This window comes from Grampus griseus (genome assembly GCF_964374135.1).
Source record: "Grampus griseus genome assembly, chromosome: 11".
NCBI classification, from domain to species: Eukaryota; Metazoa; Chordata; class Mammalia; order Artiodactyla; family Delphinidae; genus Grampus; species Grampus griseus.
The window spans coordinates 39,228,484-39,250,599 of record NC_139005.1 but is presented as its reverse complement, the minus strand read 5'-3'; the positions used below and the strand labels follow the sequence as shown (position 1 = coordinate 39,250,599).

General features: G+C 54.9%; 1 protein-coding gene across 5 annotated transcripts; it reads right to left on the bottom strand.

Annotated features, from left to right (window-relative positions):
• Positions 1 to 657: 657 nt before the first annotated feature.
• Positions 658 to 14,330, bottom strand: CACNB3 (calcium voltage-gated channel auxiliary subunit beta 3). Of its 5 annotated transcripts, none has more exons than XM_082665034.1 (13): positions 14,230 to 14,330; positions 5,950 to 6,072; positions 5,605 to 5,727; positions 5,028 to 5,143; positions 4,680 to 4,744; positions 4,460 to 4,479; positions 4,181 to 4,261; positions 3,912 to 3,970; positions 3,634 to 3,743; positions 3,179 to 3,330; positions 2,870 to 2,965; positions 2,606 to 2,755; positions 658 to 2,150 (listed from the first exon to the last, which is right to left on the bottom strand). In XM_082665034.1, the coding sequence occupies exons 1-13, from the start codon at positions 14,233 to 14,235 to the stop codon at positions 1,836 to 1,838; spliced, it is 1,416 nt and encodes a 471-aa protein (XP_082521160.1). In that variant the 5' UTR covers positions 14,236 to 14,330; the 3' UTR covers positions 658 to 1,835. The 5 variants fall into 5 exon arrangements, with proteins under 5 accessions (XP_082521160.1, XP_082521159.1, XP_082521158.1 ...); XM_082665033.1 differs by lacking the exon at positions 14,230 to 14,330 and adding an exon at positions 13,121 to 13,225; XM_082665032.1 differs by lacking the exon at positions 14,230 to 14,330 and adding an exon at positions 9,712 to 10,050.
• Between the last annotated feature and the right edge of the window lie 7,786 nt (positions 14,331 to 22,116).

Here is a 22,116-nt window from a genome sequence, read left to right as displayed (position 1 = left end):
AACATTCAAAGAAGAGCCTAGGGTCTGAGCTGATAGTTTAAGTCTATAGGAGGTGCCTGAGGGGAGATGGAAAGGGCACCGACAGCAGGACCGCGATGCATGTTCCCTCCCCTGCTCTGGCTTCACAGAACTTGAAGCTCTGGCCTGGACACCCTCCAGGGAGCTTTGCACAAGGGTGAGAAAGGAAAGCAGTTGTGAAACTTTGGCAGGTGAAGCAGTCAGAACCACTCTCCCGCCCTGGTGCAGTGTGCTTGACACCAAGTCTTCAGGACCTTTGCTTGTGGCTCCCTAACTGCCGAGCCCACTGCTCATGGGAGGTTGTGGAGACAGGCACCAGAGGCACCACGGAAAGGTGAGCTGGGCCCGGCTGAGTTCAGGTTGTGGAGAGAGGGCTAGAGGGCTGCACGGCCTGGGTCCTCCCCCAGTACTCTTATCACATGCTCTTCCTTACCCATCAAAAAGCTGGGCAAGTACCTGGAGTTCAAGTTGCAACTACTTCAGGACCTTTTTGGCCTGAGGTAGGAACCGTGTAAGGTGACTAAGCCTCTTCTCCACCTCCCCAAACAAGTCCCTTCTGTGCCGCTGAAAGTTTCCCTCCAGGCCCTGGGCATGGAGGGGTACCTGGGAGTATAGTGCCTCCCCAGCTCTGTCCTTTTCCCTTCCCATTTAATGGGTTCTTTGTGAGAGAGAGGCGGCCAGGATACTTCTTTACCTCCTCCAGACTTGGCCCTGCAGTGAGGAACTTGGCTACTTGAGCCAGCAGACATACACCAGGAGCCCGGGATGGTGCGTGGTGTTTATTAGTGATGACGGTGAGGTGGGGCAGGGTCCTGTGGAGCATGCTCTGTAGGTCACACACTAGAGCCTTAAGGTGGGTACACAGGGCCTCTGGGGGCTGTCCACTGGGTCCTATCTCTCCCCCTCTAACCCTAACTTAACAAGCAGCTGCTATGAATCAGGGAATAAAGTCTGAGGCCCGTATCCCCCAGGAGGCATGAAGGCCAAGAACAGAGATGACAGGATGCAAGAGCAAAAGAATGAGTGGGGCAAGGAGGCCCCTGACGCTGTCCATACGTTCTGCGCTACACACGCCCTCCCTTCCCAAAGCCCCAATCCAGGTGGGCTCCCGTCTGCCATTTGGCCTGACCATGTCCTGGTCCTTCAGATGTTAGGAAGCTTCCTGGCAGGTGAGGAGAGCCCTTCCCTTCAAGGGCTTCAACTGTGAGGCCTTTGGCCCTAGCCCAGCCTGCCTGTGCTCCAGCCTCGTGTGTGGATGCCCCACCCCAGCTGATGGATGGGAGTGCCACCCTGTTGGGCTTTGATTGTCTCATTTCTAATGTGTGGCAGTGAGGCGAGTGGAGGCTCTCACACCCCAAAGCACAACCCCTGAGTCCCTTGGGTTAGGATAGTAGCTGCTCAGGGACCTTGTTTCTTCCTCATGTCATGCTGCCCACACCCCACCTTCTTGTCACTTTGAGGGGGCATCCCTTCCCTGAGTCTGGTGGGAAGGCCCCTGCTAAGGGGATCCTGGCCTGAGGGCACTGCCCAGTGGGGCAGCTTCTTGTGCAGGAGGAGAGGAAGGTGCCAGGGGTGCAGCACACACAGCTAGTACCTGGAATGGGAGCCTAGGGGGGTCACTGTGCCCAGGAGGTGAGGGGGCCCCGCGCTTCTCCCAGAACCTTGGGACTGCAGGCAGCCCTGGAGCTGGGGCTGGGCAGGGGGTTTTGGGGGCTGAGCCTAGTGCCAGCCTAATGCCAGTCTAACTCCAACCTGCCTGGAGCGGGTGCCCCAGATAGCTGTGCCTGTGCCTGCCAGGGTCGGGCAGCAGGAGGCTGTCAGTAGCTATCCTTGGGCCAGGGCCGGTTGCGCTGCCAGTTCCGGTCATTGTGGTTGTGCTCCGAGTCCTGCGCCAGGAGCCGGTCTTGGGGGTCGTGCCCGTTAGCACTAGGCAGCCCCGAGGTGTGTTGGCGGTGAGGCTGGTACAGGTCCTGATAGGCATCTGCATAGTCCTCCTCCAGGTGGCGGGAGCTGCGCTGCGAAGATCCTGTCCAGGCTTGGCGGGAGCTCTCGCTGGCCTCATCGGAGGGCATCAAGCTGTCCCGCTCGAGGGGTGAGTGCTCCTCGCCACGCTCCCCTAGCAGCTGCTGGTTCTGGGGCAAGACAGAAGCTCTAAGTGAGGCCATGCGGACCTCGCCTTGGTCTCCCTGCCACCTCCAGCAGGGTGGGGATTTCTTCCCCCTCAACTCTCAGGCCCTGCGGACACGAAATAGTGCAAGGAAGGAGAAGCATACTGGAGCATTCTCCCACTTCAGACACGGAAAACTGCAGCTTCTGACTCACACAAAATTCAGGCTCTGCCTTCAAGACAGACTAAGGAGAAGGGTTTGGAAAGTGTGTTTCTTTGGAGTCCTAAAGAAATAGCCTTTGATCACGCATCTCATTGCTTTATTCCCTCTCATCAGGAAGTGCCTTCGCCCATATGCCCTAGCTCTGCTCTCTGACCCTTTGGCCTTCAAACTGGAGGCCAAGGGTGATCCTCCGGGCAGGGAGGGGGCATTGTTTTGGCTGGCTTAGCCTGAGCATCTGTGCCCTTGGAAATGGCTACCTGAAGTCCAGGTATGGTACTGGGAGGGCCGAGAAGTCCAGGGCCGGGGGCTGGGTGGTGGGTGGCCCTCCAGTAGACCTCCAGGTACTCAGCCAGGTGCTCACAGGCATCCTCCAGCTGGTTCTCATCCAGAATCACATCGAATGACTCCTGGAGGGAAGGAAAAGGGGGAATATTGGCTTCTTCTCAGCAGGAGCCCTCCACCCATCTCCAGCACTCCCCCAGCCCTGGAAAAGCAAGAGCGGGCACAGGAGTACCACTCACTGGTGGGCACTGAACCAGCTTATCATATGCCATCATCTGTACAGTCAGGTGCTTCATCTGTGACTTCCCCCGGGAGCGGATGAGACGCTGGAGTACCTGAGGGAAAAGGGCAGAGCTGGGCCTACAAAGAACTGGGCATGTCCCCGACCTGCGATACTGCATGAGGAGCAGGCGAGGATGACTTAGAATTGTGTTAAGGGGCAGCAGGAAAAGGGGATTCAGGAGCCCTTGGGCAGGGACCAAGCAGAGTTGTACCACATTCTAGGAGGGCAGCCCTGTGGGCCTTCTCCATCACCACCACTGACTTACCTTCGGTGAGGATACTTTGACAAAGACGATGATGGGGGCCAGTGAGGTCTTGGCCAGCTGTGCTGGGTGGTTGATGGTGTCAGCATCCAACACTACTAGCTGCAGGGACTTGGCCAGCTCGAATATGCGCTCGATCTCACTCTGCACTTCAGCTATGGAGGGTGGGAGGGAGGGAGCGAGCCGCAATGCTCACCAGTGGCTCCACCCCATCTGACTCCAACAGGGCTTTGGGGGCTCCCAAATTGTGGATGGGAAGGGACTGGAGGGAGAGCGTGTTCATCAAAGCCTGGGCAGGCAGAGGAACAGAGAATTGAGACTGGGTTCGGTTCTTGCCAATCCTGGGGCAGGTGGAGAAGAGGTTGGGCAGGAATGCAGTTGTCGGGGAAGAGAAAGGTAGGAGAAAGGTTCTCACTAACGCTTGAGTGGGCAGAGAAGCAGGAATGGGGACTTCTCACCAATGCTGGAGCGGGCAGAGGAACGCTCAATGATGGTCCTTTTGCCGGGATTGTTGAGCACAGATCGCTTTGCCAGTGAGAGGTCCGCTGTGACTCGGGTGATGGAGATCCTGGGGTGGGCATGGAGAAGCACAACCCACCTTTAAATTTCAAGCCTAGGCCCCTCCCTACCCAGGTCCTACCAATTTTCACTTTAAAGAAGCCCTTGCTACAGGCATCTGGAAGGAGACAATGATTTCTCCCTGGTTCTCATGCCTCCGCAGGCCAGGGCAGCTTACCTGCCATCAAACCTATGTTTGAGGAAGTCGAAGAGAGCCTTCTGCATCATGTCTGTGACCTGGGTGGGAGGGGTGAGGGGAAAGGCATGCAACTGACTGGGGGCCGTCTTGGAGGGGGGCAGCATCCTCAGGTGCGGCCATGGAGCCCAGCCCCTCCACACCCAGACCTTGGGGGATGGGGAGGGGGGAACATCCCCTCCCCCTGTCCCTGGTCCCTTCCTGTGGCAGGTTTGGTAGAGGCAACTCTGGGGTCAGGGACCTCTTCTCACCTCATAACCTTTCAGAGAGGGTCCCACCAGCACCACAGGCCGCATGGAGGGCACCACATCATAGGGGGGAATATGTTCCGCCTGCAGAATTGACCTGAGTTCAGGCAAAGTCATGGCTGTGTGGCCTGCCCTTCACCTGACTGGGGTGGGGCAGATTCAGAAGTTCTGGGCCCCCTCCCCTCTGTGTTTTCTTGCCCCTCCAACAATGACTGCCCAGAAACCTGTCCCCACAGCCAGAAGCCATGAGCCCCCCAAGCCCCAGTCCCTTCCTTGACTCACCTGCTTTTGCTTCTGCTTGGCTTTTTGGAAAAGGAAATAAAAGATTAAAGTTGGTGAAGCGGGGAAAGGCCCTGGGGGCACGGTATTCCCGTCCCCAGGGGAGACCCTGGGCTTCTCCCAGCTCCAACCCCTTCCCACACTGTTCACCTGGGAGACTCTCCCTTCCCCCTGTGTCTGAGTTACCCACCTACCCAAGACAGGTGGGTTGAGGGGAGGCTACCTAGAGATGGAGGAGGGGAGCGTCGGTTGCCAATGTCACTCAGGCTGGATGGGTTCCCAGATCTCCTAAGAGCAGAAAGGGAGGTCAATAAGCGTCTTTGTGTGTCTGTTCTAGACAGTATTTAATAGTTGTATACGTCTCCTCACATTTTAGCTAGTGAGGGAAGTGCATGTGACGGGAGCATTTGTGTGTGTGAGCTTTGATGTGTGTCCATTTGTGAATGCATACGCTAGGTGTGAGTGTGCATATTTGTGGGGGGGGATGTGTGTGCATGTGTGGTGATGTGGACTGTGGGTAAAGTGCACACGTCCGGGGTGTATGTTTATTGAGTCACAGCCCTGCTCTCACCTGGCCTTCTGCTCCTGCTTGAGCCGGATGCTCTCGAGGCGCTGGGGGCTGGGGATGAAGGCGATGTCCCCACCCTCTTTCACTAGCCGCCCGATCCACCAGTCATTGCTGTACTTCTGGGGGTGGGGTGGAGCGGAAGGGGCGGTGAGAGGAGGGGACCCAGGCCTCAGTCCTGGCACTTCAACGTGAAGGAGCCAGGGAGGCATTGGGAGAGCGGGTCTGAGGAAGGCAGCGCGAGGGGAGGGGGGCAGGAGAAGGTACCAGAGGGAAGGGCAGCCAGGTTTGAGACCCCCAAGACTTCAGCGTGAGGCATCACAGCTGCCACAGGGAACCTAAGATGCAACTAATCTAATGGCTTACTTTTACAGATATGGAGACTGAGGCCCAAGCCAGGCCTTAGGAGGATGGAGACCCTGAAGATTAGGTCTTGGATATGAGGGTTTTATGGGGGTGTGTTAAGCATAAGAGTTGAGGAGCTTGGGGAACTTGTTTATAAATGAGGACCGAAGCAAGAGGAATGGGAACTGGGGCAAAAGCAGAGAGATTAAGTGGCTTCTATTTGGAGGGGGGTGGTCACCTCTTTAATGTGCAGGAAATCTTTGGCCTCAAAGTTGACTCCAGAGCCCTGGACGGGGCATTCCTCATCCAGCACACCACAGTAGCTGACATTGGTCCTCACAGCAAACGCCACAGGTTTGTGCTGGAGAATTTGACCAGTGGTGCAAATGAGGGGAGCCTCAGAGCACCCCTTCCAGTTTCAGTGCCCCATCAGCAGAGGGCGGAGGCCCCATCAGTCTGCCCATCCACACACACACCATTTCACACTCACACACATCCTGCCCATTGACCCCTCGAGACTTAGGACCTAGCACAAGTTTCCACCCAGTCTGGCCTGTCCTGCCCTCAGCCGGCAAGATGATACCTTGGCCCTTTCAAGCTGCTGCTGAGCCTGGCTCTCCACTTCACGCCGGGCACTCTCCCGGTCCTCCTCCAGGGATACGTCTGAGTCCAGAGATGGGCGGCTGGTATAGGAGCCAGCTGAACCCTGGCATGGGGGAGAGGCTGTGACCCATGGGCTCAGGTGTGAAGGGCACTAGAGAGGCACCTCCGAACCCTACAGTGGTGCCTCCGCTAACCTCAGCCTCTCCAGCTCCACGGGGGTGGCTGGGCCCGCCAGTCCCCCCTGTCTCCCCAAGAAGGGCCCCAGTGCCTCTGGGGCTGCAGAAAAGCCGGCCCAACCCATATGTGCTATGATCTGGGCCCCTCCCCCCAAGCCTATTAATACTGCAGCCTCGAATAGAGCTTTCCCTTCCCTCCTTCCTCCCTTTTCTCCCCTTGACCATGTCCTGTTAGGCAGAGGGAAGTGAGATGTACTGAAGATGATATATTGGAGATGATTTGGAATCTTCGGAATCCAAAGACCCAGCCCTCTTGTTCACATCAGCCTGCAAAGCAGCTTGGAAATTATTTCCTTAAAATGCCTGGGAGGAGTACAGCCAGCCAGCAACAGTCAGGAGACACTGGTTGGCAAGGCACTGGTCCTGAGTGTCAGGATATAGCCACCCACCCCCTTAGATCCCATCTCCTCCAGTCCCTACTCTTCCAGGGTGAAGAGGAGGGCACAGGGCTCCCAACTCCAGAAAGTTACTCCCTCTCTACTCTCCCCACCCCCACTTTCTTTCCTCTCATACCTGCTGGGACAACTGGCCAGGTGTGGGCAGCAAACAAGACAGACTGACCAAGTGACACAAAGCTATCTCCCTAAGCCTGGGTGAGGTGGGGCCACACCTACCACCTGGCCTACATCTCCCCACCCCTTGCCCAAGGGGATATCAGCTCTGGAGGAAGGCTGAGGTGGTGCCAGGCAACCCAGCCAGGAGCAACCCTGGGGATGCAGGGAAAGGGTCTTTGGTAACCTGAGCCAGGAGAGTGTCAGAGTCCTGCCCATTGGAAGGGCCTTTGGGCAATGAAGGTGCATTTGGAGGGTTGCCGAGCTCACCTTCAAGGCCATGAGGGAGATGCACAACTGAACAAAGGAAGCTGGACCTTAGGGCAGGAGGACAGAAGTCAGGCTGGCTGGGTTTCCCCCTCAGTCTAGGGAAAAGGGAGTCTTTTGTTTCCTGCTTCAGTTTCCCCGCTTTATGGGCAGAAGTCTGAAAGTGACACTTCCATCAATTCTGAGGGGCAGGTGGCAGAGATAAGGCAGAAGCCTAAAGGGTCCGTGTGGGAATGTGTATGTGTATGTGTGTTTAGTAGAATGTTCTCAGGCTGAGGAACATTCCTTCAAGCCTACTGTGCATAAAGGCAACGGAGGCCAGATTCTTGGTGGGGAAGACAAACTCACACACCTGCCCCAGCCCCGCCATGGGCAAGAGGACTGGTCAGACTGATGTCAGCCCAGGTCCTAGAGCGTAAGCGAAAGACAATGTCTGTGGTAGACCCAAGGCGTGAAGATAGCACAAGGAGGGAAAGTCCTGCATATTACAGACAATGTTCCCCATCTCTCGAGAACCAAATAAGGCTGGCTTGGCAGCAGGATAAAGAGCAGCTGAGCCCCAGGAAGAACCTTTGCACTGTCAGTCGAGTGGGGGTCCTCCTTCCAGGGGTCTGGGGCACAGGAGACACCTCTGTGGGAAATGGCTATCTGAAGTAAATAGGGGCCAACAGGCTAGGAGGCAGGAGGCAAGGCAGGATGACCACTCGCTTTGATAAGTGTACATCAGATGCCTCCTAGTTGCCCAGACCTGTGCTGGGACAGGAGTCTGACCTTTACCCTCTGTTCTCCAGGATCTCAGCCTAATTTAGTCATCTTTGTGTCCCTGCCTGGGGCACCTGGGTTACCTGGCCTCTCACCCTAAGACGGGAATGACAGGATCTCTCCCTAAATGTTTAGTGAGTCGTGCTCAGACTGAAATCCCCTCTCCGTTATTCCCAAGTCCTCAGAGCTCACCCATCACTCCGGGAACGGGGCTGCCCTGCCAAGCATACTCTGGGGTCTTGCCTCCCCCGGCCCTGTTATGCCCAAACAGCCAGAGCCTCAGTACTTGGGAGCTGCCAGGAGTTGGCACAGTGCCCTGGTGGTGCCCCCCTTGCCTGGTGAGTGTGTGGGCAGGCTGCAGCTCCACTCTTGCCTGGCACGGGGGAAGGAGAGGAGGGAGATGAGCCGTTGGATTTATTTAGAGCCTGATTTCCCTCCTACTGCTTCAGAGGGGGCCCTGGGGAGAGCAAGGAGCCAGGCAAGAGAAAGGGAAGTGGGGGAGGGTAATCCAGGAACCAGAGAAGGGTGGGGAGCGAGCGATGGGTTAGCAGGCTGCCCCGAACACCATCCACACGTCAGGCTTCACCTTGCAACAGTCCTAGCCTTCTCAACCAGGGACAGGAAGAACGTTCTACGGCCCTCCAGCCCCACAGAGAGGTTCATTCTCAAGCTCACCTTGGCACCCTGGGCCGTGCCAGCTGTCCCTTCAACTGTCAGAAAGAGGTGTTACCACAGCCTTGAAAATCATCTGCTCTAGCCGCAATGTAATTAGCCCCAGAGGCCCAATCAACGGGGAACTGGGCCCCAGCAGGAGCCCAGTCCCAGGAAAGGACTGACAGCTGCCTATTCTGAGCCCTAGGACTCATCTATCTTGGACTTTGCAGCAAGAGATGGGAGAAGACTCCAACACTCCCCTTTCGACTCTGGAGTGCTCTACCCTCCATACCTATCAGGGACTCCTTCTAAGCCATCTAGTTGCTCTCATAAGGAGGTCTTCTTGTAGGATATTTGAGAGAAGGGACTGAGCTGCTGCTGCCCATCCTTGGCCCCATCTTTCCAGGCACTCTCCCTGCGCTCTGAGCTCCGGGAATCACTGCCTAATGAGCTGATTTGTCTCAGTGGGTCAGGAGATAAAAGCAAAGAGGAGAATTAAATATTTATCAGCTGCCTGGTTCTCTGAGCGAAGAGCTTCCTCTCCATCCCCAGGCCCTCCATGCTGAGCAGGAGCTCAGGATGCCCGCTGCTCTGAGGATGCCTCAGCAGGAGGAGTGGAATGGATGGGGCTCAGTCAGCTGGCTCATCCATGTGCTGGGTGCCCAGTTTTCAGCCTGGGAGAGAAGCTGGGCTGGAGGCAGGGTGAGGAGATAAGGCAATGCTCAGGGATGGACAGCAGAAGGGGATAATGGAGGTCCTCAAGTTTTATGATCCGTCTGTCTGAAGAGGCTGGTATCGGATTCTCTGCTGTTCTCCAGGCTCCCTAATTTGTCCTTTACTTGAGGCACAGGAGGTCTGGATTGTCCCCCTCTGCAAGGGCCCCGGCTTCTCCTGTAGCTGTTGTGTTCAGACCCCATAAATCCTCCCTTGGGAACTCCAGACGTTGCATGAGGCCTCTCTAAAGCCTCTGTGCCCTCAGCCTCCAGCCCCTCCTCCCTCCACCCTTCCGTCCTGGGCTGTGGAGCCACCTGCTCTGAGCCTTTCCCCCACGCTGGCCCCTCTTGGCACACACCCGATACCCCTTGCTCTAGGACGGGGGCACTGGGGAGCCTCTGGCATGAAAACCCATCTCCCCACTTTCCTGGAGCGCCCTCCTACACGCCCTGCCCCGCCGCAGAGGCGTTTTTCAAAGTCCTGAACTGGGGTAAGGGTCCAAGGGAGATGAGGTGTCACCCCAACTTCCCCACCCCCACCCTCCCCGTGGGCACTCACCGCCTCCGAGTCCTCAAACCCGGGCACGTAGGAGTCGTCATACATGGGGGAGTCCGGGTGGGGGGAAGCGAGCGGCGCCAGGGGCGGGGGCGGCCCCGAGGCAGGGGCGAGGACAGCGGGCCGCGCCCGGGAGATGCCACCGAGCCCCGCAGCCCTGCGGGCGGCGGCGGAGAGCGAGAGCGCGAAGGAGGGAGCGAGTCGCGAAGACCAGCTGCTCCGAGCTCAAATCACCGCTCCCCCCACCTTACACCCCCCAACCCTGCCGGTCCCACCCCGAGCGCGGCTGAGGAATCTGGCGCCGGCTCCGACAACAATAGTGCCCGCCCACCTGCCCCCCCTCCCCGGGGGCGGGCGCGGGGGGCGGCGGGGGGCGCCGGCCACCCGCGGAGCCCGAGACCCGGCCGGGAGAGGTGGCCGACGGGAGCCGGGTAGAAGGTGGGTCCCCAAGCACCTATGGGGCAGAGGGGCGGCGGAGAGGAAGGGGAGGAGAGACTGCGGGCGGGGCGGATCCTGGCTTGGAGGAGGCGGGGCGAGGAGAGATGCAGAGACAGAGACATACGGCAACCCAGGAAATACTCCGCCGGGAAACAAAGGGCTGGAGCGGGGGAGGGGACGCGGAGACTGCTTGGGAGACGAGACCCCACCGAGAAAGGAGAGGGCGCAGGTTAAGGAGAGACAGGAGAGAGAGAGAGAGAGAGAGAAAGGAGGTACAGAGGCAGAGGGAGGAAGAGGGGAGGCAGGGAAGTGGGAGACTGGGGGAGACAGAAGAGGCGGGGCGGGGGCGGGGGGGCAGACGGGGGAGGGGCGGCAGGTGAGAGGGCGGGGTGTCTGGGCCCTGGCGGCACGCGAGACTCCAAACGCAAACCCCGCAATGGTACTGGGGAGGAATGGATTTAGCGACCCTCAGGCCAATGCCGAGAAAGTAGCCCCTGCCCTCCCTCCGTCCCCCGCCCCCAGGCGCTTTGGTCCCCTCAGTGCTGGGACTCTTGCAGCAAAGGACCTTGTTGCGCACCCCGTGCGAAGGGGGAGGATTGGGGCCCGGCCACCCTGCACCTGTTGCGCGGGCAGATTTCATCCTAGTCTGGCCAGGATGGGGGTTCCCTTCCTCACTTCCTTGCCAAGGACTGTGCCAGGCATTGCCAAGGCATCGTGGGAACTGGCGTAGGGAGGGGCTGTTTTAGGCGAGCCTAAAGGGAAGAGGAAAGAAACCAGAGAGCCGAAGTCGGGGGATGGTCGTGGCTTGGACAGAAGGTGAGAGAGCCTGGCCACGCGGGGGTTGGGAGGGGGAAGGGCAAGTGTCCCCAGAGTCACTAGTGTAAGGCCAGATCCCCTCCTTAGCAAAAGGATGAGGCTGGGCTGGGGTGCCTAGTATCTGGGTTGGAGCCACATGTACTGCTCTACCAGTCAGTATCCTTCAAAAGGGGCACCCAGATTTGACGTTGGAGACTGAACAGCAGCCCTTATCTTGAGGAAACTTCCTCAAAGATCCACCCATTTGAGCTCCAGAGCAAAATTATTCCTTTGAATTTTGATGGCCTACCTACCCCTTCATCCCCTCCTTCCCCGTCCCCTGGGGGTGGGGGTGGATGTGAGGTAGACAGAGGGTTACACTTGGAGAGCTTCACAGCTCAGTCCTTCTCCACTCCCAGTGTCTCACACCCACGAGGGTGAATCCACAATTTGCTCATCCCTTTTCTTCCTGGGCTACAGGGGAATTAGTAAACCAAAACTCTGACAGGGTTGGGTGAGATCTACGGTAGGAAGCACTGTACGTGGGAGAGAGAGGAAGACCACCCGAACCAATTGGCTTCCCACTTATGTCACTGGTTCATGTTCCCTTAGCAAGAAAAAGAGAAGGGGCCTCATCTTAAGACTATCTTTAGTCTGCCTTTAGTCTGTCACCATCCTGTGAGTGGTGCATTCCAGCCCTGCCCAGCATCTTCCTCCTGCTGAATTTGGTGAACAACTTTGTTGGAGCCCCTATGGCTCACTATTGGGGGAAGCAGTCTGCTTTCACGGTTCCCTCTCCTGAGGCCAGCACCATTTGGGGTTTGGTTATATGTTGGATTCTTCTGTATTGGAAGTTCCCAGACACTGTCTTCTCACTTTGTGCCCTCTCCCACTTCCTCAGTATTCCTTATATCCTCTTCTATTCTCTGTCTCTTCAATTCCTTCTGTCCTTCCAGAGGGGCAGAAAGGAGGCATGAAATGTGAAACGATAAGACCCTCAAGGTGCTCTCTCCTGGGAGATGATTGTAATGAAGAATACAGCTACTGGGGCTTCTGATTCTCCCCATCCCTGTATTTACTCTCCTGGCCTCTCCTTTAGGGACTCTCCCCACCACCAGGGTGTCCATGGGATTGTAGGTAACAGTGGATCTTCCATCAACCTCACTCCTTCCTTACACACCTTGTTGTCTTCATCCCCATCTGGGGCAGTGGTGTCTAAGTCTGCTCACAAAGCATGAATTACCATGCTAACCACCCCCACCCCCGGAGATGTGTTCAGGTTCCTCATACCTGGCCCATCCCCTGGGTCCTGCAGGAGCTTCAGAGCCTCTCCTTGGTTCCCTTCTCTCTGAGTTGCTACTCACTGCCGCCTTCCATTTCTCACCTTACCCACACCTGCCTGCTCTAGTTCTCATGTAACAAGACATGTGCCTGTCAGTATCCATGTGGTCCCTAACCCCTTTTCTTTTCCCTGGCTGAGCATAAGAAGAGAAAGCTGAGGGGCAGGGAGGGGAGAAAGGATTCAAGGAGAGGATTCCTCCTGCCTTCCTCTTTCTTAGGAGAGAGTCATTAGAGTGGTAGCTGGCAGGTACTCAAGGCATGCAAGCAGGACATGGGGGTCTTGGTGGTGGTGGGGAGCCTGAATAACCAGGTTTGGGAGTTGGAATTCTTGGGAGCCTCCAGAATGCATTCTGGCTTCTCCTGTAAGTGCACCAGGAAGCGGGACAGATCCCAATCCCTGAGTGTTGAATGGGGAAGCTGAGGCAGGAGCTAGGACCTCTAGGAAGTCCTTCTCCCTAGCAGTATTTAAGATCTGGACAAAGCCAAAGCCCCTAGCGTTTAGCTGCTGGGCTGCCCCCAGGGAACCCAGGGAGGGCGCGCGCGCGCGCGGGGGGGGGGGGTGCTTGGCAGAGTCCTCCTCAGTCCTCACATCTAGCCCCTTTCCTGGCTCCCCAGACAGTCCTCCCTCCCCCCGCCCCCACCCCATTCCAGTCCCAGTGCTTAGAAGCTGCCAGCACTGGCCGCTCCCTCCTTTTCTACCTGCCACCTCTACCCTTAGCCTCACCTACTCGGCCTCCCTCCCTCCCCATCGCTGCAGTGTCCCCCAAATGCGGGCCCTCTTCCTAGCTCGCAGTGGGGCTCTCCTCCCACCCACTGGGGAGGGGACCCTCGCGTTTACCTCATTCAGCAGGAAGGTTGCACTGGAGTCAGAAAAAGACATAGACCGGGCTGGCGGCCTCTCCCCCTCCCCCGGGCCAGGGGCTCCGAGGCAGGAGCAGGACCGGGCCGCTGCTCTGCACACTGGCTCCCGCCTGCACGCCTGGCCTCGCCCCACGACCGCCAGGCTCCGACGGCTGCTCCCTTCCCTCTCTCCGGGTTCCCTCCCCCTTTCCTCCTCCCTCCTTCCCTCCCTCCCTTCTCTCTTCCTTTCTCTCCGCCTCTGTCACTCTCTCCCTCCCCTGTCGCCTTTCAGTCCTGCTCTCTCCATTTCCGTCTCTTCCTCCTCTCTACGGTCCATGTTCTCTTCATCTGGGTGCCTGCTACTGTCCTTCCATCCCTATATCTCGCCTCCCTTCTCCGACCCCCCCTCCCTCATCTTCTTCCTCAAACCCCTCCCTAGAAAAGATAGGGACTCCGGAGCTCCCACCGCCACAGGCAGAAGGGCGGCAGTAGCTGGGGGGCTGCCTGGACTCCGGGGCTTTAGGCCCCTGCTCTGTGCGCCCGGCGCCCATCCTCCAGCGCCCGAGGAAGAAAGGCGCCGCGGTCCCAGCGACGGCTTCGACCTGTCCTCAGCAGAGGAAAGGATCGAAAAGGAAGAATGCTTGTGTACGGCTCGCTAGCTCCAGCGTCAAGCGCCCCCTCTGGGTTCCGGGGAAGCTGTCCTGTCACTGCTCTCTCCCGGGTTCCGGGGCCGCGGGACTCAGCCCGCAAAGGCGAAGAGCGAGGCGAAGCGGCTCCTCTCCGACCGGCTGCAGCGCCCCCTGGGCTCATTCACCCGGAGGTCGCACACGCCCTCCAGGTGGTGGCACCCGTCCGGGGTCCCGTCTGTCGGCCGGCAGGGGTGCGGCCCTGCCAGCAGGGGCCGCTGCCCTGGGCAGAGCAGAGGCGGCGCAACTCGGAGCCAGACCCCCTCCGAAGCCTAGGACGATCCCCTCACCCGTTCTTCTTTCCAGGAACTGCGGTCCCACCTCCAGACCCCTAGTATGGGACTCCAGGCTGCACCCTATCCCCACCCCCGTGGGGCTCCTTTGAGATCTTTGGATCTTCTGGGGCCCTGGCCGCTCCTACCTCCATCCTGGTCTCCAGGGGCGCCCCCTCTAAGCCCGGCAGCGTCCGGGCCGGGCCTGGGTAGCAGGGAGTACGGGGTCGCGGGACCGGTACCCCCTCCCGCCCCGTTCGGCGGGCACATCAAATAGGACAAGCCCAAGTTCTGGCGGGTGAAAGGGGGAGCAGGGGTGTAGCCCCAGCCAGCTCTCTCCCTGCACCCTTGTGAGCGGATCAGCTTCTCATTGGTCCCTCCAAACCCCCAATACCCCCAGGCTGGACACTCCTCCACACCAAAAACGGCGGCTGGAGGGAGGCGGCGGCCGACTCCGTTGCGGAGACAGATTCATCCTGAAGCGGAGTGACCCGGGGTCCTCAACGTCTCTCTCGGCATCAATTAGAACTCTTCCCTTTCAGATCGAGGGCGTTCCACTCTCCTCCTTGGCTTTTCTTTTAAGTCCTTTCCCCTGGGGGTTTCCGACCCTCCCCCCCCATCCTTCCACCCTCTGGGAATCTTTGGAAGACTTTCCTCCCTCTCTGTTCAGCTGACCCTGCCCTTGCCCCTATTCCAGAGGGAGGTACATTGGGGGAGAATCAATTCTCCTCTTTCCACCCCCAGCTCCTCCTCAGGGTTAACCCGAAAAGTTCTTTGGGAGGGCATCTCCTCCTCTCCCTCTCTGGTCTAGTCCATGGATCCCCTACCGCCCACCTACCCCTGAGTTACTCAGCTTCATCTATTCAGAGGAGATAAAGAGGTTGTGTGTGTGTTTTTAAAATGTGCGTGGAGGGTTTTTGTTTTGTTTTGTTTTGGCTCTAGTAGAGGGAGCAGAAGCTTTGCCTGTCATTTGGCAATAAGACCCCGAGGGAGAGAGGCCCCTCCCTACACCCCCGCTGACCACAGCTAATGGACTAGCTCCTCTGGGCCTTGGGGCAGCTTAAGTTTCCGTAGGAGAAGTGGGGGAGGGAGGTGCTGGCCAAGGCAAGCAATTGTCCCTGGCTTCCCCCTCCCTCCCTCCTCTGCAAGAACTTACAGCCTAGAACACCATCGCCCTCCACCGCTTACTTTAAAATAGAAATATCAGTGACTTCTCTCTGATCCTATCAGAGGGAATCTAAGTGCATAGGGGCAGCTCTGCACCCTTCACTTTTTCTCATTTCCATTCCAGCTGCTGGAGCACACAGCCCTCTCTCTTCTGCCACTGAGAGAAGGTAGGAACCTCAGAGCTAGAGCCGGGAGCCCAGCCCCCGTGTCCCCAGAACAGTCCTCTCCCAGCCCCTTCCATGTGAGATGACTGGCAGGAGTATCCCTCTCTGGGCCCTGTCCAGGACCCACACAGTCTTCCTCCCCACTTTACCTCCCTCAGTACCCCCATTTCTGGCCCTGACCTCACAGTATCTGGCACTCTGTTCAGAGGGGCCTCTAGCCTGGAGGCACTCCTGTGAGCCATACCTTAGCTTGGCCCCTTCAGCTGCAGGCCCCCAGGGCTTCCCAGGCAGCCTTCATCCCTTCTCCCTAGGGTCAGCTCCCCCTCTTCTCTAACCTCCTAAGTTGTCAGGACCTCAGGATATTTGACAGGGCCTCTGCTAGCCCTTTTGACTAGGCTTTGTGCAGATGCAACTCTGCATAGGTGGTTGCCCTACTGATCTGCAGTTGGATTTCAATCCCCACTTGCCTTGTCAGCAAGGCATAACTCGCACAGCTGTACTCAGTGGCCCCAGCATTTGAAAACCTGTGTACCACAAAGGACAGAGAACAAAGATCACCATGTCCATCCCTTTGTACCTACTCTACCGTGAGCTTCTGAGGAAGCTCTGTGGAAGTCGTTTCCACATGGAATCCCCATTGCCAACTCCAGATATTACTCTGGGGAAGTTCCTCTAACATCAAACCTCAATCCCTCCTGCTGCAATCTCTGTCTTCTTTTTCTGGGCTCTGCCTCTGGGCCCATGGTGATATTTGATGCTTCTAGGCACTTTCAGGCTCCATCCCCTGATGCAGCATTTGCTATAAATAAGTCTGAAGAGTTTATTGCTGACAGTGCCCAGCAAGACTGCAGCTTCCTTCCCACACCAGGCCTCTCTAGAGGGACTGGGCTCTCGGCTGTGGCTCCAAGGCCCAACTCCTGCCTGCTCTGGGGCAAGTGGTGTGACTGCGCTGTGGATCTGGGGGTTCCTTTTCATACCTGGGAAGGAGGGAAGGCGAGAGGGCTGAGATGCTTAGTTCTCGTTCTCTTTCTGCCCGGAGTCTGGTTCAGCCTGGCACACAGTAGGTGCTTGACATATGTTTATTTTAGTCTTAGATCTCAGTTTCCATTGCATGTGATTGGTGATTCCAGTTCCACAAAATACACTGGACAGAGGAACAAGGCTGGGACAGGAGCAGTACTCTAGGGCTGCCCCAGGTGGAGGAAGGGGTATGAGAGGCAGGATCCCCAGGGTGGCCTTGGGAAGGGGGGCTGGCCTCGACTTTGCCTCCTTCTCTCCTTTGCTCTTGCCAAACTCTTAACACTTTAGGACCCTGAATCACGGCACGGCCCAAGGGGCCAGTTCAAGTCCTTCCTCCACTCCCATATATTTACAGGCTTTGTAAACATCAGAGGCAGGGAAGTTGGGGTTGAAAAGAGATGGGATGGGGGTGGGGAATCCCCGGGAGGGGTGCTGAGAGTTGGATTACTGAGGCCTAAGTGGGGGCAGAGTTCCCCAAGTGGGGGCAGTGGAAGCATCCCAGGGCTTCCAAAAGCTGGGACAGAGGAGACTTGTGCCTCCTTTAGGAAGGTGACGCTGCTGACAAGAGGCTGAGTGTGGCTTCAACAAGGTTCAGAGCAATGGGGATAAGGCTGACCCTGATGTATAGCTGGAGTGAGTGGGATGAGGCCCTGAGTTTGTGTCCTTCCTCTCTGCCCCTCTGGCTCGCTGCAGTTTCTAGGCTCCTTTATCTATCACGGGATCCGTGACCTCTGTTTGGATCTGGCCCCTCTCTAACAAGAAGTAGGGCAAGAGGTGCCTGTGGTGGGGCTGGAGACTGGGTACCCTTCTACTTGCTTGCCCTGGCCTTCCAGCCCTCCTGATTCCCACCACTGTCATTTTAAGGATCTGAGCTGTGGTAGCCATCTCCAGCTCAGAATGAGGGCATGGTGCCCGCAGCCTCCCTGGGAATGAATTATTGAAGGGAACGTTGTGCTAGCTGCTTGGGGCGGCTGCCCCTTGGGCTCACCATTGCCTCTTATTCTGCTTCTCACTGCTCCTTCACCAGCTGTGCGGGGGATGAGGTCTGGGCACCTGGGAAGGGAGAGGCCTTAGGAACTGGAGGTATTAAGCAGAGGCTGGAACTGGATAGGGATGGGGAAGCGCTGACTCAGGCCTTGGGGACAAGCCTCCTAGGGAAGAGGGAAGAGGACTGGTGAAGAGTTGTGGCCCCTCATCATGGATCAGGAGGGCAGAGGGGGCTGGCGGCCACCCTGGAGCCAGGTTGGGAAATGAGCCTGGAAGACCCTTGACTGGAGGAGCTGCCCAGCGTTGCAGGTGTGAACTCCTACATGCCTCTGGAGTAACACAGAGCTGAAAGGAGTCTGGATCCTCCTTTGAGTCAGCACTAGGTCATTCAGGGGAGCTCTGTGTAGAGCCCTCTGTCCCTCCCTGGGAAATAAGGGCCTGCCAAGAATGCACGAGAACCACAGAGCTGCTGGAAGCGGGTGTCAGCAGATGGGAAGGGTGAGGGGTGGGTATAGTTAAGTGTCAGGGTCCTAGGTAAGCCATTGGTGGAAAGAATGCAGGATTTGGAGTCCAAAAACCGTCAGGCAAGTCCTAATTCTATCACTCACTAGTTCAGGCAAGTCACTTAAAAACAGTTTTCTTACCTTTAAAAAGGGGAAAGGGGCTTCCCTGGTGGTGCAGTGGTTGAGAGTCCGCCTGCCGATGCAGGGGACGCGGGTCCACATGCCGCAGAGCGGCTGGGCCCGTGAGCCATGGCCGCTGAGCCTGCGCGTCCGGAGCCTGTGCTCCGCAATGGGAGAGGCCACAACAGTGAGAGGCCCGCGTACCGCAAAAAAAAAAAAAAAAGGGGGGGGGGGAAGAACAGTGCTTGCTCAAGAGGTTCTGTGAGAATTCAACAGGAATATTTGTGTTTCATAAAACGTAAATTCCTATGTAAAAGTTAGTTGTTATTATAAACAGGGAAGCAGCACACAGTGGAGAGAACCTGTCGGGAGTCCGTGCCCTGTGGCTAACCCATAGTCCTTCCACTTCTGAAGTTAAATGACTTTTCAAAGGCCACAATCAGTGGCTGCATCTGGTTTCAGACTCAGATCTTCAGATTCTCTCTCCTGGGTTCTTTCCATTCTACCGTGTGGGCCGGATACTCTGGTCCACCCTGACCTTTCACCCCGTGCTCAGCACAGGGGACTTGCCCTGAAAAGTCCTCCACACCCGGATGCCACAGCGATTAGTACTTCATTCCTCTGTCTTATGCTTGGCCACACCCCTGTCTCCTTCAGGAATAACACAGCAAGTACATTTCTTGACTTTCCCCTGAAGCAGCATAAATGATATTATTGAGTATTTGGAATGTAGTTTAAAAATAACTTTTTATTATTGCAGAAGCAGTGGTCATGTATTGGAGAAAATTAGAAAATACAGACAAGCAACAAGACAAAACAAATCAAAACATATTAGTATTCTCACCACCCAGACATTACTGCCATTACCGCTTTTGGTGTAATTCTTCTGGATATCTTTTTTCTTAAAAAAATTTTTTTAAAAATTGAGATATAACTCCATTGTATAAAGTGCACATATGTTAAATGTACAGTTCCGTAACTTGGGGGCACATATATCTATATGTCGATATCTGTGTAATCACATCCAAGTTAAGGTCTATGACAACCCTCACTCAGAAGTTTTCCTTATGCCCCTTCACGGTCAGTATCCAGCCTCTTGTAGTGATGGCTGTTGAGGCTCTTATCACTGTAGATTACATTTGCCTGTTTTTGAACCTCATATAAAAAGGATCGTACAGTGTGTACTCTCTTGTATCTGGCAGCTTTCCCACAATATTACATTTTTAAGATTCATCTTTGTGGCATTTATCAGCATTTTGCTCTTTTATTTAAAAAAAAATTGCTGTGTGGTATTCCACTGTTAGAGTATACCATAATTTATTTATCCATTCTCCTGTTGATGAACACTTAGGATATTTCCAATTTTGTCTATAATGAATAAAATTACTATGAACATTCTTGAACATGTGTCTTTTGGTAGACATATGAACACATTTCTCTTGGATATATATACCAAGAGATGGAATTGCTGAGTTATTGGGTAGTCTGTGTCTTTTTTTTAATGCACACCCACACATACACACAAATGAGTGCTCCTTTTTTTTTTTTTTTTTTTAGCGGTACACGGGCCTCTCACTGTTGTGGCCTCTCCCATTGCGGAGCACAGGCTCCAGACGCGCAGGCTCAGCGGCCATGGCTCACGGGCCCAGCCGCTCCGCGGCATGTGGGATCCTCCAGGACTGGGGCACGAACCCACGTCCCCTGTATTGGCAGGCGGACTCTCAACCACTGCGCCACCAGGGAAGCCCAATGCTCTTTTTAAAAAATATTAATTAATTAATTTTTGGCTGCATTGGGTCTTTGTTGCTGCACGCGGGCTTTCTCTAGTTGCAGTGAGGGGGGCTGCTCTTCGTTGCAGTGCGCGGGCTTCTCATTGCGGTGGTTTCTCTTGTTGTGGAGCACGGGCTCTAGGCGCGTGGGCTTCAGTAGTTGTGGCTCGTGGGCTCTAGAGCACAGGCTCAGTAGTTGTGGCGCATGGGCTTAGTTGCTCTGGGGCATGTGGGATCTTCCTGGACCAGGGCTACGAACCCGTGTCCCCTGCATTGGCAGGCGATTCTTAACCACTGCTCCACCAGGGAAGCCCCCCTCATCAACTTTCTTTTTTTCTCATCCCAGTCAATGTTCAAATCTCCCCAGCTGGACCCGAAATGTCTTCTACAGCTGATGTGGTCTAATCAGTATCCAATCAAGGATCACACATTGCATCTGGTATTGTATCCTGTAAGACCTCACCTTACGTTCTTGCTGGCTGGTGGCTGGATACATCAGTTCCTTGTCACGTGGACCTCTACATAGGGCTACACACAACATGGCAGCTTCTGAGAGAGAAAGAGAGAGAGAGAGAGAGAGAATAGAAGCCACATTTTCTTTTGTAACCTAATTTTGGGAGTGACTTTTCATCATTCTTGCTGCATTTTATTCCTTAAAAGCAAGTCACTAGATCCAGCTCACACACAAGGACTTGAATACCAGAAAGTAGGGATCATTGGGAGCCGTTTCAGTGCTGCCTACCAATATGTTATAGATGGGAAGATATATAGTAATTTAAGGGGCACTTTCACATATATATACGAAGGCAAATACTTCTACCTCCATTTTATGGATGAGAAAACAGCCTCAGAGAGAGCTTCCTTTTTCATCCTATCTAAAGTATGTCCCTCCAGTTACCTTTGATTACATGTTAATTTCCTACAACACACTTTAAAAAACAGACTATTTTTAGAGCAGTTTTAAGTTCACAGCAAAACTGAGTGGAAGGTAGATTTCCCATATACATGCTGGCCCTACGCATGCACAGCCTCCCCCAGTAACATCCCCCACCAGAGTAGTACATTTGTTACAATCAATAGAGTCTGATTTTGACACATCATTGTTCCTGGAAGTCCATAGCTTACATTAGGGTTCACTCTGAGTGTTGTACATTCTATGTACAACAATTGAACTCATTCTATGTACAACAATTCTATGGGTTTTGACAAATGTATAATGGCATATACCCACCATTACAGCATCCTGCTAGAATAGTTTCACTGCCCTTAAAACCCTCTGTGCTCTGCCTATTATTCATTCTTCTCTCCCCTGCAGCCCTTGGCAACCACTGATCTTTTTACTGTCTCCATAGTTTTTTTTCCCAGAATGTCTTATGGTATATTCATACAATATGTAGCTAGATTCTGCAGTATACTTTTCATGATATATAATTTTCTTATTCATTTGCCTGTTTGTTTATTATCTGCCTCCCTGGACTCGAATGCAAGTTGCATGAGGGCAGGAACCTTGTCTGTCTTTTTTACTTACCATTGTATCCCAGTACCTAGAATTGTGCCTGCTACCTAGTAGGCATTAATGAATATTTGCTGAATATGTTTTGAGGTTTGTCCATGTCACATTCTGATTGGAATCCAGGCCCCCCTGACTTTGCAGCTGGATCTGTTCATTACACCGTACTGGGAAGGAAAAAAGATGATGGGACAGGGAAGGGGAAGAGCAGGAGGAGGAGTGAAGGCAAGAAAGGAAGAGGGTAGGGGGCAAATAGCTTTTCTTCAAACACACTTAGTTAAGGGGGCAGCTCTGGAAGGCTATCCTTTCCCCTGAGAGCCCTGCCCCAGCAAAAATCCTTGTTCCGGTTCTTCTCGACATGGTTGACAGAGGCTCACGTTTGTTTTTTGTTTTTTGCTTGTATTTTACTTTTATTTACATTTCTAGAACTGTTTAAAATACAGAAAAACACAAAGGATAAAACAATAAATACCTATATCCCTATCATCCAGAATTAAAACTTTTTTTTGAATTTTATTTTATTTATTTTTTATACAGCAGGTTCTTATTAGTTATCTATTTTATACATATTAGTGTATACATGTCAATGCCAATCACCCAGTTCATCCCACCACCACCCCTCCCCCCTCACCACTTTCTCCCGTTGGTGTCCATACGTTTGTTCTCTACGTCTGTGTCTCTATTTCTGCCCAGCAAACCTGTTCATCTGTACCATTTTTCTAGGTTCCACATATATGCATTAATATACTATATTTGTTTTTCTCTTTCTGACTTACTTCACTCTGTATGACAGTCT